Here is a 16,309-nt window from a genome sequence, read left to right on the forward strand (position 1 = left end):
AAGATGGAAGAAGATTTGGAAGAGAAGATTTGGAAGACTGGGTTGCAGGAACTCAAACACTGTATGTTTACAGATTCCTACAGTGACGACAGCATAAGAAACACTACTAAGGACCAAAACTTCCTACACCACCAGAAATGTTTCCATCCAGAAGCAAAGGATGTATTTTAGAAACTAAAAAACACCAGGAAAAGGACTTATAAAAAAACAGATGGGAAGACAAAAGCATCACTCATTTATTTTCATACATTTATATTTTCTTCAACGATACTAAATCTTAACAAGTAGAAATAAAATCTAAGACAAGTAACAAGAAAATAGTGGAGTTGTTAAGTTTCACTAACTTTAAAAATCAGCTCACATTCACAGAAGGCAAAACTTTATGGTATCTTTAGTTAAAACGGCACAAAAGACAGTGCAAACAGCCCTACACCAATTTAACTCCATCTCAGACTAATTATACTGGGAACAGATTTAAAACAAACTGACACACAAAAGCATTTACACATGGCTTTACAACATACTCATTACAAATCACTTTCAACACAAGATATGTTGCTATCTTCCAACACCAAATAACTCAAGGAGCATAAACTTGGCCAAAAAAAGGACTGAGACTGAAAACAGAGCCTTATCTACAGAAGGAAGTTCAATTAACTGAAATCCACTAACCCCACACAATCTGCTATGCTGACACACACAAATCAGTTTACAGCATGTTAACATTGAATTAGTTGAGAATTGATAAGCAATCAATTTAAACTGAACCCATTACGCTGAGTGGAAATTAGCTCATGTGGGTCCACATCAGGTTTTGTGTACATTTAAATCTTAAATAATCTTAGATCATGTTAATTAAGTCTGTACAATATCCAGGTGCAAAAAAGGTTAGCACCACCAGTGTAAAGCATCTCAAGACACTCTGGAATAATCTGACTGGAAAACAAGCTCCCTTCTACTTACCAAGCTTCTCTACCTTTCCCAGCAAACCAGACCTCAGCCTTGCTTGCAGCTATTTGCCTTTCGAATTCATCCCCTTAAGGGATAAACTAGGTACAATCTTCATCCGTATGTATTAAAAATGCACGGTTTTTAACCTATATAAAACACTATAGTCTGATATTTAAAATACACTAAGTACAACTGTACCTTTTCATCTCCGACGCTGCAGTTTGCTGTACTGCAGAAGCTGTTGGAGGTTCAGCTAGAGGCTTGTTCAAGCCACAGTTTTGAGCTGTGGCATGAGCGCGGTTAGCAACAAGACGTGCTAAAACGAGAGCGCTTTTGTATGACAAGCATAAATATTTATGCTTTATACCCACTGCCCTAAAGGAGTAATTTCTTATTTCCGAGGACTGAGGAAGAAATGGCGTAACTGTACATGCTGTTTAGATCGTTAAAAAAACCAAACCAAAGCAATAAAATACAGTCAACTATAAAGACTAGTGTAAAATTTATCACTACTATAGGAATACATTCAGACAAGTGAGACTTCATAATAAATTACAGAATTTGTCCAATAAGGAACCTCATCTGGAGGTTCCTTACATCATCAGGATGTGAGGAAGAAAATAACCAACTGTGCCACACAAGGCTCTCTTTAACACAGTTTAGGAAATTGGGTTTTGCTGCTGCTATTTATTCCAGTACCAGCCTCGCGGTTGGCACAGACCCAAAAAGTTTACTGCAGTGCACAATCAAAAATACCACTAAATGAATAGTTTTATTTTTGTACAACAGACCGCTACTTCAGTCACGCTGTTACAGCAGAACAGCACGGGTAAGCTCTCGAATTTCCCCATTACAAGTAAATCAAACGAAACGGCCAAACGCAGCTGACAGGACTTTGTGAAGCTCTGTCTGGGCCTGAGGAGAGGAGGCACCGCCTGCGCCCCCCACCCCTGCTCCTGCTCCTGCCCCTGCCCGCCGGCCTCACTGAAGTAGGGGGGGAGCGGAGGGGAAAGCCCCTGCGGGTATCGCCCGGAAAGAGGTCGGGACCGCCGGGCTGCCCACCCCGGGAACGGCACGTCCGGGCCGCGCCGCCGAACCCACCGAGCGCTCCGAGGAAGCGGGGGGGGGAACGGGACCAGGACTGGGGAGGGGAGGCACCGCCCGTCACCTAGCAACCACTGAAACACCGCCACCTGCGCACGCGCAGCAGACACATACTCCCGCAACGGTCGACGTCCTCCACCGGTGTCTGTCGCCTGGCGCGCATGCGCCTCCTTGACGCGTCCTCGGACCCCTCCGCCTCCTCCCGCTTGGCGCATGCGCAAACAGAAATACCCGTCCTTGCCGCAACCCGCCGTCTCTCAGCGCATGCGCAAAGAAGGAAATAGAGTATTGTCTCCTAACGGCTCCGTGGCCTCCGCTTCAATGAATGGGGAAAGCTGAGGAGGGGGCGGGCAGCTGCGAGCCAATGGCGCTCGGGGGCGGGGCGAGCGCGCCCAGAGGCACGCCGGGAGTTGTAGTACTCGCGTGGCAGACTGCAGCGCGGAGTGAGCCGTAGAAGCGACTACATCTCCCAGCGTGCCTCGGGGCGCTCGTCGCCCCTGCCCCTTCCCGCGGCAGCTCAGCGCAGCGGCTCTGCGGCCCCGGTCGTGCTGTTAGAGGTGACCTCAAGGCGGTTGGACTCGCAGCTTCCCGCAGCCATGGTCGGTACCGCTCCCTGAGCCCGTGGCCCTTCCTGAAGGGGGTGGTTGGGTCGGGGTGACGGCGGGATATGCCCCTTCGCCGCGGCGGTTGTGACGGGGGGCTCCGTCAGGTGGAGGTGGCTGCGAAATGGCGCCGGCTCCCTCGCTGGGCTCCTCCGTGAGTGGTCTGAATGTGCTCTGGGCACCCAGGAGGAAAGGGGCCTGGCGGTCGCCTGGGGCTCTCCTTAGCACCCACGGAGGCCGCGCTGGGGTCACCTTCTTCCAACCTGGGGAGTCAGGGGTCGGTGGCATGCCCCGCAGTGCGGGCTTGGTATCGCCCTTGGCTCCTCTTTGGCGAGCAGAGGGGCAGCATATGGTCGCTGTCGTCTTAATCGCGCCCTTTCCTAACGCCCGAGCCTCGCTGGTTAATTTCCATTACCTTCGGGAAGATGGGAATGCCTGCTCCCTCATTTCATGAGACTTGAAAGGTTTTGGTTGCAGCTCGGTGTTAGCTCAAGGAAAAACTCGTGTAAAATGTTTTCCTCTCTTGTTTCATCCCTGCTTGCTGTCAAAAATCCAGTTGTTTGTGTAGATCCTGCAAAATGTCAAGGACTCCTTCTGGTTCTGCCCGGGGGTTGCACAGGTGAACTGGAGTGCTTTGCTTTTCTGTGGCATACAGATGTATGCGCACACACAGACCTGCACGGAAATCTTCCTTTGTAACTACAAAAACATCTTTGTGTTTTCTAGATTTTATGTCCTGTTATTCAAACCTTTACTTTTAGTACTTTGCTATAGAGAAAATGCTTGTGTGCCCCAAAACGTGGCTTGTTATTTCAGACATACCCTAAAAAATACCAAAATCTGTAAATCTTATCTCTCCTACTTCTCCACTCTTTCCATTCAAAATATGGGTTCTGAGGAGTGGCCGCAAGACAGCAAATTTTAGTTTGTACTTGAGCTTTCACTTGACTATCATGAATTTGCTGGTCTCCAGTCGCTAGTTGAAACTTTATTTGGTGTCCAGACTTTTAAGAATGCAACAGTTTTCATCTTACTTTCAGTATTCTAATTACACAGTTGGTATGGGGCAGGGGCTTTAAACGTCTGAAATAAAATCATGTTGTCTATAGATGCAAAGTTTGTTAGGCAGACTCTAGACTTTTCAAGAGGAGCTTAATGATTTTGTCTCATCAAGCAAGGTGGGTTAGCTCAGTTGGCTTTACTCGTTAGGAGTAATGTTGGTGATATTTTGCAGACAGTTTAGCAGCAATAATGTTTATGGAGATCTTTTATAACTGATTAACAATGTAAAGTCCATCAGCTGTGTTAACAGGACATAGATTTTTCTTGTTATTACATTTGATAAGATTGTGGGTTAATTTGGTCTGTTACTTTTGAAACCTCCAGAATCAGTTTGCAGTGTAGTGTTATTTTCATGTATGGCACTAGTATTTTAGGTCTGCTAATATCATCAGTAATTGTGGAGATAATTTGGGCACTGAGTTCTTAAGCCAAAATGTGTGCAGGGGGAAGGCATTAAACCCACAGCTTCTTCGTTTGATACCGGAAACTTTACTTTTATCTGTTATAGTTGAGGAAGGGGAGAAATCCTCCTGTCTGCTGAATTAGAGGGAAAAGATATCTGGGGATGCAATGTTCAGTTAGGGTTTTCTCTTCCTTTTTATCATTTCCTTTACTGCTTTTGAGTTTCCTGAAACTTTTTAGTTATACATCAACTGTATGTGAAGTGGGGAAGGCTTTGAAACTAAATAGTTCAGTTAAATGTCATTTAGTTTGTCCTCTACTTCTTGTATACCTGAGAGTGAGTAAAGGTCACCTCTAGTTACCACAGCGTGAAAGTATTCTCATTGAAGCTCTGTGCAGGAGCCAAGGCACAGATTAAAGTGCCTGAATGTGATTGTGTATAGCCTACAACTTCCACTGGGGAGCTACTGATTTCTCTGAACATCCAGCCTCCAAAAGTAGCCTCGGATGCTCAATGATACCAGTTTTTACGTGTGACGCAAGTTTTCTGGGGAGAGTTAACTGTATTTTGTAAGAAGCACAGCATTCTTGGCTTGCTGATCTAGCTCTGGAATCAAGAGAGAGCATGAAAGTTGATTTGATGCTAATTGCTTGCAATTAGTGTGGGGGATTGGGTGAAGCTTGTATGTGAATACAATGTACTGAAGGTTTGGAGAGAAAAAACAAGTAAGCAGTACTCCTACCTTATTTTAGCTGATGTTTCTTCCTCCCTTCTCCAGCCCTAGATGGGAGGAGAACAGGGAGTATGGTAGTAACCAAACATAGGCATAATTTTCTTGAGAGGGTGAAGCAAAGTCATGGCTGAAAGTGTTTTACTTTGTTTTTAAACAAGGCTAAATGTTAAGTCTGTCTTGGTTAAAAAAAAAAAAGTGGTCCTACCTCTTGTGGTTATTTTCCACTCCTTCCCTCTCCTGTTTACTAAATACTCACTATAATGCTAGTGGATAGATTGACATTTTTTTATGTTTAAATAAAATTAGCACAGAAAGTGCATATTGTGGAGAAAATTCTTGTTGACTACTCCCTGCTCTGTGGCACTACTTCAGTTAGGCTTACCAGTTACAAGGGACAAAGCCTAACTTCTTAAAATCTTTGCTCATGTTACTGGCAATTCAGAAATCAATCCAAAATACCATGTAACTCAAAGCAAATGCATTCTAATGTTATCTGTGTGAGTTCTGGAGCAGCAAGATTTTGCAGTAACTTTCTAGCATTTATTTTCCTAACTAATATGATTAGCTGCCTTAAAAAAGCATTCATTGTGCCCTTTATGTTAATAAAATGCGGATTCTCCTTAAAAACATGATGAAAAACTGGCTTTAAAATCTGACACACCTCTTAATCTGTGCTGCCCAGTGTCATTCAGACACTATGGTATGTTTGAAGGGTATCACTTCCCTAGTCAAGAATGGTGTACCAAAACTAATTTTGAGATCTTAAACCAGCAAGAATCTATGGTTTGCTCTCATTCTTCCTCCTCATTGAGTTTGACAAGGTTTGAGGGATGAGACTCACAGTGAGACAGGTTCAAAATTAAATAATGCAGTTCAACACCATAACCAGTAGCCATTTAACCAAATATTTAAAGTGTCCTTCCCATAATGGAGTCAAAATCATCTCAAGGTCTAAATCTGCATGTTCAGTATTCTAACTTCATCACTTAGGCTCTCAATTTATCCAGCATGTGGAAAAAATGGGGTGGGTGGCCTCATTTTTACAGTTATCTAATGCTAGCATGATGCAGCTGTGCTTGGCTGGTCGCTTCTGCAGAGAGAATACACTCAAATCCCAAAATGGTTTTTCTATAAATATCGATGACAGGAATGTCAGTTGGAAAAGATCTCTAGAGGTCATCCAGTCTCACCTCTCTTGTTCTGAGTCTGGAGGTTGTCCAGTGCAGCCCGATAAAAAGGCTTTTGCCCTGCTGAGTCATGTCATATATGTTTTTTCATACCGGTCTTGAAAACCACTAAGGCTGAAGGTTGCACAGACTCTCTGGGTACCCTGTTGCAGTGCAGCAGTACTGCCCTCATGAAGAGTTTTTAGCTTTTGTAGCCATTGCCCCCTGTTCTACTATCTGCCACTCTGAGGTGTTTGGCAGTGTTATTTTTGTAACATTCCTTGAAGTCATAATAGGCTGCTGTTAAATCACCCCTTATCCTCTCCCTCTTCAGACTATGTCCTAATGCCCTCAGCCTCCTCTTGCAGGACATGAACTTGGGGTCCCAAAACTGGGCTCAGTATTCTAACTGCAACCTTTCCAGTGCCAGGTGAAATGACAGCCTTTGCTCTGCAGGCTGTGCTTTGCATTATGTAGCCCAGTATGCAATTAAATCACTTCAGACATAATTGAAGGTGGAAGGTGTTTTGTCCATAACACACATTACCAGTTTTTAATTATTTGAAAAAGTAGGCTTGGCATTCCAGCAGTCTGGTCAGAGCCTGCTTGTTCCTTTCCTGTTGCCTGTAGGGGAAAAGGGAGACACAAAACACAGGCTTACAGAATACTGGGTTATGAATGTCCTTTGGCATATTTTTCCTTTTCATGGGATGGTTTCAGTTGGAAGGAACCTTTGAAGGTCATCTAGTCCAACCCCTCCTGCAATGAGCAGGGACATCTTCAACTAGATCAGGTTGCTCAGAGGCTTGTCCAGCTTGACCTTGAATGTTTCCGGGAATGGGGCATCTACCACCTCTCTGGGCAGCCTGTTCCATTGTTTCACCACCCTCATTGTTTTCCTTCTTTCTTGTTCAAATCTACCCTTTTTCAGTTCCAAACAGTTATGCCATGTCCTGCTGCAACAGGCCTACTAAAAAGTTTGCCCCCATCTTTTTTAGAATCCCCCTTTAAGTACTGAAAGGCCATTATAAGGTCTCCATGGAGCCTTCTATTCTCCAGGCTGAACAACCCCAACTCTCTCAGCCTTATATATTTTCAATATGAAATAACCTTCGGCTTTCCCTTCATCCTGTTTCTGCTTAACAGAATGGAGGTTTGCTATAGGGTAAGAAAATTCCCACCCCCACCCCATTTGCAGTATAGCAACATGTAGGCAGTCTTCTCCACAGTCTTTAGGAGTTTTGGGTCAGTTTGACAATGCACAGCTGTATTATGGGTATTAGTGTCTGTGTCCATAATACAGCTTTTGTCTCTGGATTGGTTAAATTGCTGTGTAACAGTTCAGTGAGGCAGTACATTAAGTCCACTACATTTGTTGGTTTCTGGCATTCAGTAAGTCTTTGGTTGCAAGTAAGTATTCAAACTGCTTACCACAAACAGCCCTCAAAAGTAACAGAATCTGAAAGCTGGTGAAGTGTCAGTTTAGAAAATTTCTGTAGTAAGTTAGAAGTACAAGTGGGTACATATTGTAATGCCTTATGTTAAAAAGGCAGCATTGTTAAAAGTTTTTTTCAAATAGATTGTTATTCCTGGCTTTTGCAGGGGAAGTTCTTAAGGATATTTTTGGTCTGTTTCTTTAAAAGCAAGTAGAGAAATAGCTGGTTGTTCTAGCAGAACAGAAGTATGATCTCAGGAGCTGGGCCTGATCCATATTTAGGCACATGTTTTCATTCAGGTTAAATTATTATAACTTTTTTTCTGTAGCAACTGTTAAATTTTACCACTCTGGGATGGTGTGAGCTTGCACTGTGTGGCTGTGGGTAAGTCTCTGGAATTTTCTTGCAGGGTGAACCTGTTAGAGTCCTGGTAACTGGTGCTGCTGGGCAGATTGCCTACTCGCTGCTCTACAGCATTGCCAAGGGAGATGTGTTTGGCAAAGATCAGGTAAGTCTTACACTGAGCTGTCACTTATTTCTGCTGCATAGTAATCATAGAATAGTTTGGGTTGGAAGGGACATTGAAGATCATCTAGTCCCAGTCCCCCTGCCAGGGGCATCTTCAACTAGACCAGGTTGCTCAAAGGCCCGTCCAACCTGGCCTTGAACACTGCTAGGGATGGGGCAGCAACAGCTTCTCTGGGCAACCTGTGCCAGGGCCTCACCACTCTCATAGTAAATAATTTCTTCCTAATGTCAGTTTAAAGCCATTCCCCCTTGTCCTGTCACTACATGTTCCTCTCCAGATTTCTTGTGGGCCCCTTTAGGTGTTGGAAGGCTGCTGTAAGATCTCCCTGGAGCCTTCTCTGTCTAGACTGAACAAGCCCAACTCTCAGCTTATTTTCATAGGAGCAATGAATAAGCTGATGTCACAACTGCAGTCTCTGAGACTTGTTTTCTTCTAGATACTCAGAATGATTTACCAATATGCAAGTAGTTTATTCTTTTAAGTGGGGAAAATTAATTCAGCCCTTCTCTGTTATGCAGTCTTTCAGTTGCTGCTCATGCTGGAGTTCTTCAGTTTTCTGTAAATGGATTTTAAGTCTTGCAGTTTCTTGTAGATAACAAGACAAATTGATTTTCAAATCATGTTACACCTAACTTGGACTAAATCCTTCTTTTCTTCACAGCCTCTTGTTCTTGTGCTGCTGGATATCACCCCCATGATGACTGTATTGGAAGGTGTAGTGATGGAGCTGCAGGATTGTGCTTTGCCACTGCTGAGAGGTACCCAAAAGAATTTTTTCTTATACCTGTAAGATGCTCTAGTACAACTGTTGCAGTTTTGAGTTTCTGTAGCTGTCAGGAAGTTAAGCAGAAAAAAATATTACATGATCCTTTCTTAGTTTTCTATTTTGTGGAAGATGCTACTGTAATTATTACAGTACGTAAGAAAAATCCCAGCCAACCAAACATGTAGCTATGACCTCTTCTAAAAATCAAACCTTCTTTGTTTTGAATTAAAGGGAGATGAAAATTTCATTTGTGTTGGTACTTGTCACTGAAATTTTTTTGTAAAAGTGAAGAACAACTTTGAATGCTCTCCCTGACAGTGTTCAAGGCCAGGTTGGGCGAAGCCTTGGGTGGCAGGGTTTAATGTGAGGTGTCCCTGCCATGGCAGGGGGTTGGAACTAGATGACCTTAAGGTCCTTTCCAACCGTAACTAGTCTATGATTCTATGTACATATGTGTGTATAATTTGGATAGAGACATGTGAAAGGTATCTTTTTCACGTAGTTTTCTCATGCATTTTCAGAATTCCTGTATAAAGCTTTAGATAGATGTTTGTATATATAAACCATTTACTAGCAAGTATTTAATCTGTAGATTAGGGCCAAACAAATATACTTGTATTTTTGGAATGGGAAGGTGGTGGTGTTGTCAGATCAGGTTATATACTATTTATGAACCAAAGAATATTCCCATTAACACTTTGCCATGAGTATTTATCTGACTTAGATTTATTTTTTCCCCCCTTTTTTTTTAGAGGTCATTCCAACAGACAAGGAGGAAGTTGCATTCAAAGACCTTGACATAGCAATTCTGGTTGGCTCTATGCCAAGGAGAGAGGGCATGGAGAGGAAGGATTTACTCAAAGCGAATGTGAAAATTTTCAAGTCTCAGGGTGCAGCCTTGGATAAGTATGCCAAAAAGACTGTGAAGGTGAATACAGAAACTGAATTAAAAAAGTTATCTCTCTGTTGAGTTATGTAGAGATCTAAATATGTTGTAAAATGATACTGTGTAGGTGGGACCCTGTTCAGTGCAGGCTTTCCTTTCCTTAAGCCCTGGAAAATACACCACAGTCAAGGTTAGATGAGATACAGTATGTTAAATAGGTAGACAGTTTGGTCCTTAATTTGTTTGGTGAAAAAGGTAAGTCTTACATTGTATTGCTGTATTCCATACATACTTGAAACTGGTTATCACTAATTTTAAAAAACCTCACCAAATTACATAAAAAAAGTTAAAAAGCAGTGTTCTACTCAGTACCTCTTTTCTCTGGGAGAACAAAGTTATCTACATGCAGCTGCCTACTTCATATCCATCTATGGCTTCAACATAATGGCCCTTAACTTCAGTATCAATATGGAATTACAGTTCCACAAAAAAAACGGCTTTATTTAGGTTGTTTTTGTCTTGGTCTTTGGAGCACTGGAAGCTTTTAATTGTTCTCTCTCGGATTCCTTCAGCAAAGTTAATGGGATCATGTGGCTGCTCTCCTACTGCTCTTAATCTCAGGCCCAGACTCCGACTGTGCTTTGTAACTGACTTTTTAATGTCTACTTCCTCTGCTGATGAACTTCCTACTGCTTCTAAAGACTTGTTTGCTTCTTTATACAGTAGGAATAAAAATTATCAATATAACTATGCAAAGTAATGGAAAATTTACTGAACTCTTTCAAAAGGGGCAATACAAAGGGAGGTTTGCAGATTATTGTGTGTGATTGAGAGTATATGGAGCTTGACATTAATCATTGGAGGCACATTAGTAAATGAAGGATGAATAAAAAACAGTTTTCCATAGTAAGGAATCGATCTAAGTTCAGGCAGTATTTTACTTCTGACTGCCTATGAACACTGAGATAAGTAACTGTTCTGGATTTCTTAATTATAAAGCAATTATATAAAGCAGTGGCAGCCAATCTTGAAAGCATGTAAAAGGTGATGGAGAATTCACTGTGGGCTAACTAGTGTGTACATATCTGGCTTTCCCTCTATCTATTAACATGAGGTTTGCAGTGAGGCTGTGGGTCATTGTGCAGATCTCCCTAGAAGTCTTGTTCTCTTTCATGTTTGAATGTCAAATTATAAAGAAATTACCTAGCTAGAAAATATTCTTCTGTGCAGTTACAGAAGACTCAGTGACTATGAACAATGCACATGTAAAAGAATCTTGTTGAGGGCAACCAAGAGATTTAGAAAACTTAACTTTATGATAGCTTCTTTGAAGGCAAAGCCATGTATTTCTATTGAGGGAGCTGTTTTGCAGAAACAGCTTCTTCATCTTTCCACAGTCTCCTTACATTTTTTTGGTTTTAGGTTGTGGTAGTTGGGAATCCAGCAAATACCAACTGCCTGATTGCATCAAAGTCAGCCCCATCAATACCAAAGGAAAACTTCAGCTGCTTAACTCGTTTGGATCACAACAGAGCTAAGTCTCAGGTAAAAAGAACCTATCCAAAATAGAAGGCTTTTTGTTCTCTCTGCAAAATACAAACAGAGCAATGCTTTCAAAGCAGATTGTGACTTGAGAAGCTGAAGTTAATACAACAGACATCTTTAATTTCCAAATAGATTGCTCTGAAACTCGGTGTGACTGCTAGTGATGTGAAAAACGTCATCATCTGGGGCAACCACTCCTCCACTCAATATCCAGATGTTAACCATGCAAAGGTAAACGTGAAAGGAAAGGAAGTTGGAGTTTATGAAGCTATAAAAGATGACAGCTGGCTGAAGGGAGACTTTATCCTGGTAAGAATTGGGTTTGTTTTGTTTCGTTTTTAAGTTTGCTTCTGGTTTCTCTTAGCCTCATATGAAATTGGAAACTATGAGACTGATTGACTTAGTGAAGCAGCTCTTTCTGTCTCACTAGTCATCTTCAGATAGCTTGTCTCTGTCAGTTATTTGCTTTCGAAACATTTAAGGCATTATGAAAACCTACGTAAATGCTACTAGAAAAATACATTTGGAATGCTGAAGTGATTCAAGAAAAAATTTTGATCATAGCTCAGTTGCAGCTCATCTGACGTATAGGCACCACTGATATTTCACTATGGTGACTTTTTTGGGCAGCTTTGCAGATGAAGTGGGATAATCTTCTATTTGCTGCTCCCCTCCCACCAAAAAAAGCCCAGCAGCTCTCCCCCTGCATGTGCATACATGTGCACATGCACACATACTTTCCAAATCTGTATCTGTGGCCTTGTCACTGGCATTTCTAAAAAGTAATGTGAAAAATCTAGAAACACGTGAAGGTGTATTGTAGGGTAATAATAAATAGTAATGTAGGGTAGTAAAACAAAATAAAGGTATTAATTGATCAAGACCACAGGCTACCTAAATGCAATATAAAACAAAACAAGCATTACTAAAGCTGTTGGTGAACGTGACTCCCAAGTAGCTGTACTTTGCTTGGAATTGTAATGTCACTAGCATGCTGACAGCCAGGTACAGGAACTCTTAACTTAGCCAAGGCAACCTCAGCTTGGGACTGAGGATGTGTTTTGTCATATGATCATGGTCTTCCCTATGTTGGTTTTGGATATAGTAGCTTGTTCCAGTTCATGTTTTTGCTGCAGAATAAATGATTGTATGCTGGCAACCACAGTTCATGAACCAGAGTGTAAGCAGAAGCCTGTCCTTGATCCTGCTCTACTTTACGTGGCTGAGGCATGATACTAGTTTGGCCTTCTAGGTACAATGTAATGTTGGTTTATGATAAAATGCTTTGTCTAAGATAAGAAGATTTTGTGATTCTTAATGCAGCAAGTAGTTCAGTAAGAGCAGCAAGTAGTTCATGTTGGTATTCAGCAAAAAAATCTTCATTGCCAGTGTTGCTCCAAGACATCTGTGCTGTCAATGTGAATGAAGTGCCTTGGTGGTAAAAGCTTGAAACATCTGGTTGGTATGAGAGAAATCAGCGGGCTGCTAGCTGTAAAGCAGGTACTGAGAAACAAGCCAGCCTCTGAAATAGTCCATTACGTTCTTATCTTGGCAAAACTCTTCTAGATTGTATTTCTGGATTGTGTGCCATGTTCATTTAGTAATAAAACTATATCTTGATTGATGGAATCAGTGATGTGAGGCAGTCTTTCCTCATGGCATTTACTAACAATGTTTATCTAAAGTCGTGATCTTGCTGTTTTATAATTCAGTTGTTGGGTGTTTTTTTCTGAATTGTAGACTGTTCAGCAGCGTGGAGCAGCTGTTATTAAGGCTAGGAAGCTGTCCAGTGCGATGTCAGCTGCCAAAGCTATCTGTGATCATGTGAGGGACATCTGGTTTGGCACTCCAGCGGTAAGATGTTGCTCTTGAGTAAGTGCTTGTTTGCTTAATGCTTTGATTACACGCCTGTGTCTTTGACCTCAAATGTGTATGTATGTTCAGAGGGGGAAGAATCTGCCTTTTTCTGGAATACAGTGTTGTAGGAGTTGCAGTAGATTGGAAATGAAGATTTTGCTTCTAGCAGTGAAAAATGTATTTATCTCTTACTTTTCTGGTTTCAGGGAGAATTTGTTTCCATGGGAGTCATTTCTGATGGCAATTCTTACGGTGTTCCTGAAGACTTGCTGTATTCATTCCCTGTTGTGATCAAGGTAACAAGACTGTATTTAAATGCAAGTACCTTCTGCAAGACCTAGCTAAACTGTCACATGAGCTAGTTGACAGCAGTGTTTTTAGTATGGGACTGCAGTTGCTGGGACGTGGGGGTTTTAGCAGCCTTTCACAGAGGGGACCATTATTAATCATTGTGTAGTAGTTGTCAAATAAATACTGATAAATAGAATCTGACCTGACTAGCTAGTTCTGGTTGCATTCTTCATCTGAACTCAGAATTGACTTCTGCCTGATGTAGTTTTTAAGGCAGTAAACTTTGTTTCTTATGCTGCAAAGTTTCCTTCATGCAGACTGAAAGAAGCTTGTTCTTCTTACATGGAGGGCCTTCTTACTTCTTTGCTTTCAAACAGGACAAGACTTGGAAGTTTGTTGAGGGTCTTCCTATCAATGATTTTTCTCGTGAGAAGATGGAGCTAACTGCTAAGGAGTTAACTGAGGAGAAGGAGACTGCTGTGGAATTCCTCTCCAGTGCATGACTAGATCCTGAAGAAATACAAAATGATTTCAGAGTGGGAGAATCTAAAAGTCGTCTCTAAGTCTGCTACCAAACACTATTACTGTATTCAAGTCAACTGTCTGTGGCAATCGTGCATTTTAAAGTCCTTATGCTTACTGGTACTGTTGTGCCTGTTGAGTTATTAGAAAAGGTTATTAAAGAAGTAAAACTAGTTTGTTGACCAAACTTTTTCTGTTCAGTACTAATTGCTTTCTCTGTATGATACAGAATAATTGTTTGCCTTGGCCTTGGCTTCTAACGCACAATCCAAGTTTTGATTAGAAATTGGCACTACTGGAACACATCTTAGTCTATGATCACTTCAGCATCCTATGGCTCAACTGAAAATGAAATTAGAATGCCAATAGTTCTCCTTGAACCAGTAGTTCAGTGACTCATCTGTCACTGAACAGACTCCCAAGTATATACTGTTCACTCTGGTTATGCGTACAATGTTTGTCAATAGAAATATTAAAAGATGCTTAATCATGTAATGGCTAAGAGTAGTTTGTTGCACTTTATTTGCATGTTTTGGTTGTGTAACTAGTGGGATTTGATAGTACAACGTAAAAAACACTGAGACCTATTTTAACAAACCAAGTAAAACTGGTTTTAAGAAGCTTTATTGATGACTAGCGCTTCCATAGGTTTTTTTCCAGGCAAAATTGCTTTATGTCAACATCAGACACAAAAGCCTCTAGGCAGATTTGTACTCCAGCCCTACAGTTCAAAAGCAGTATTGGTACTGTAGCTCAATATTAATTTCATTGTAGCTTCAAAGCCTTTTGTTGCAGGAGACAAGGACTCGCTTGATTAAGACCAAGTGAGGTTAATATACTTCCTTGAGAATTCTCCTGGTGCAACCTTTAACTTCAGGAAGGTTCAAATACGTTGTACTGTAATTATTCCTTTCCAAGCATGCAGGTGAATGTTGCTGCAACTTTTCTAGACTCCTGCCTATAGTAACCCACCTTATGTAGACTGAAGAGATTTTAGGCTTCTTGTTCTGGGAATTTCTTAAGAGGTACTACTACCTGTTTTGTTTGTTTTCTAAGCACCTAAAATAATAGTAATGGTATTCTCATACATGTAATGTCAATGCTAAGTTGTCGGTCCTGTTCCAGTATAAGTGTTTCTGCCTTGTACTAACATAAATCTTGGGTCTGTCAGACCTGGAGTCATCTCATTTCCCTTTTTTTGTTTGTTGTCAGTAAATGAGGATTCAAAAAATACAACTATCTAGCCCAAAAGAAAAAAAAGCATAAACTGAATTCAAAGGACATTGAATGGTTTCTGTGAGGATTTATCAACTAGAATATAAAATCAGCAAGCAGCAATAAGCTTATTGTTAAAAATAAGTCTGCTCTCAGAACATTACTGTAGCAATTAACTACAGTGACAGTACTGCAGCAATGACTTGCTGTACATAAATAGCTGAAAAAGAAAATGGGCATTTCAGAAAATTGGAGTACCTGCTGCAGCACAGGCCAGCTGGAGACAACACGGTAAGTGAATGCCTTGAATGTTTATGAAACAGCTGTTGGCAGAACTTATTTGTTCTTGCAGTCTTTGGAGTAAGCAAGAAGTGTATATACTTTATTTTTCCACTGTTTTTCTCATTCCTCTAAACCAGTTGGAGTTTAGCTGTGGAGAAATTATAAGAAAATTTCATAATTCTTTTCTTTCCATGACAGTTTGGAACTTGTGCAGAAATTAGGGAGGTTAGGCAAGCTGCCAGTGTGATGACTGCCTTCTGGTGTTACAGTACAGAGTAAGTAAAATCTCATTTCAACATGAACTTTGGGAGCAAAGGAATTCATTCCAGTCATTGCCATGCTACAACTTATTTTAAAACAGAGTGTCTTAAGGAGGTGGTTACAGCGCACACTGTTACTCAGTTTAAGAAGGCTGCAGGCTAAGTAAGAAGAGTCCACATCTGTGCTGTGCCTGAAAACCATTAATTAGATAGGACAGATCCTGCTCGTGTACAGTATGTTTTGTGCCATACAGAAGCTTTAAAAATTCTAGATGATTTGGCTCTTCAGGGGGGTTTAATGATTGATTGCTTTAAAGTAGCCTTCTCCAGGAGACAACTCGCTTCTAGTGAAGGGATGCTTATAACACTTAGTGTATCCAGGCAACTGTAGAATTAATCTCAGTACTCAATAGACTATCTCATCACATAGTTCTCAAGTTAATACTTGAATCTACATTTGACTCCTCTAATGAGTTATAAGCACTTTGTATTTCCTCCGGGCTTCTGTGAAGCAATTCAACAGCAAAGCTTTCATCTGGTCATTGACTGTGTATTTAACTACTATCCCACTACTTACAAATTCTCAAGTAGTGGATATTCTTTATATTTGTGTTTCTGAACTGTTTTGTCCTCTGTTCTGTTTCTCCAGTTTTTATATCTCTGGGAGTTTCCCTCCTGCTGCGATTAGCTATTGTTTAA

The 16,309-nt window shown here is 41.2% G+C and overlaps 2 protein-coding genes across 2 annotated transcripts in view; one reads left to right on the forward strand and one right to left on the reverse strand.

Annotated features, from left to right (window-relative positions):
• The window catches only part of WDPCP (WD repeat containing planar cell polarity effector), a 163,384-nt gene extending 161,129 nt beyond the window's left edge, over window positions 1–2,255 (reverse strand). The window contains exon 1 of the mRNA XM_065682223.1: window positions 2,170–2,255. The gene's annotated coding sequence lies outside the window, so the exon portion shown is untranslated. The remainder of the gene's footprint in view (window positions 1–2,169) is intronic.
• A 291-nt stretch (window positions 2,256–2,546) lies between these two features.
• On the forward strand, window positions 2,547–14,348 carry MDH1 (malate dehydrogenase 1). Its single transcript, XM_065682224.1, has 9 exons — window positions 2,547–2,654; window positions 7,867–7,965; window positions 8,648–8,744; window positions 9,505–9,680; window positions 11,061–11,183; window positions 11,316–11,492; window positions 12,924–13,037; window positions 13,247–13,336; window positions 13,709–14,348. Exons 1-9 carry the CDS (start codon window positions 2,652–2,654, stop codon window positions 13,832–13,834), a joined length of 1,005 nt encoding a protein of 334 aa, XP_065538296.1. The 5' UTR covers window positions 2,547–2,651; the 3' UTR covers window positions 13,835–14,348.
• The last annotated feature ends 1,961 nt before the right edge of the window (window positions 14,349–16,309 follow it).

Source organism: Lathamus discolor, chromosome 5 (assembly GCF_037157495.1).
Source record: "Lathamus discolor isolate bLatDis1 chromosome 5, bLatDis1.hap1, whole genome shotgun sequence".
Classification (NCBI taxonomy): Eukaryota; Metazoa; Chordata; class Aves; order Psittaciformes; family Psittacidae; genus Lathamus; species Lathamus discolor.

Coding starts and splice junctions, on each gene's coding strand:
- MDH1 (XM_065682224.1), top strand. Junction 11,493..12,923: donor TGAAGGGAGACTTTATCCTG/GTAAGAATTGGG, acceptor TCTGAATTGTAG/ACTGTTCAGCAGCGTGGAGC. Junction 13,038..13,246: donor TCTGGTTTGGCACTCCAGCG/GTAAGATGTTGC, acceptor TTCTGGTTTCAG/GGAGAATTTGTTTCCATGGG.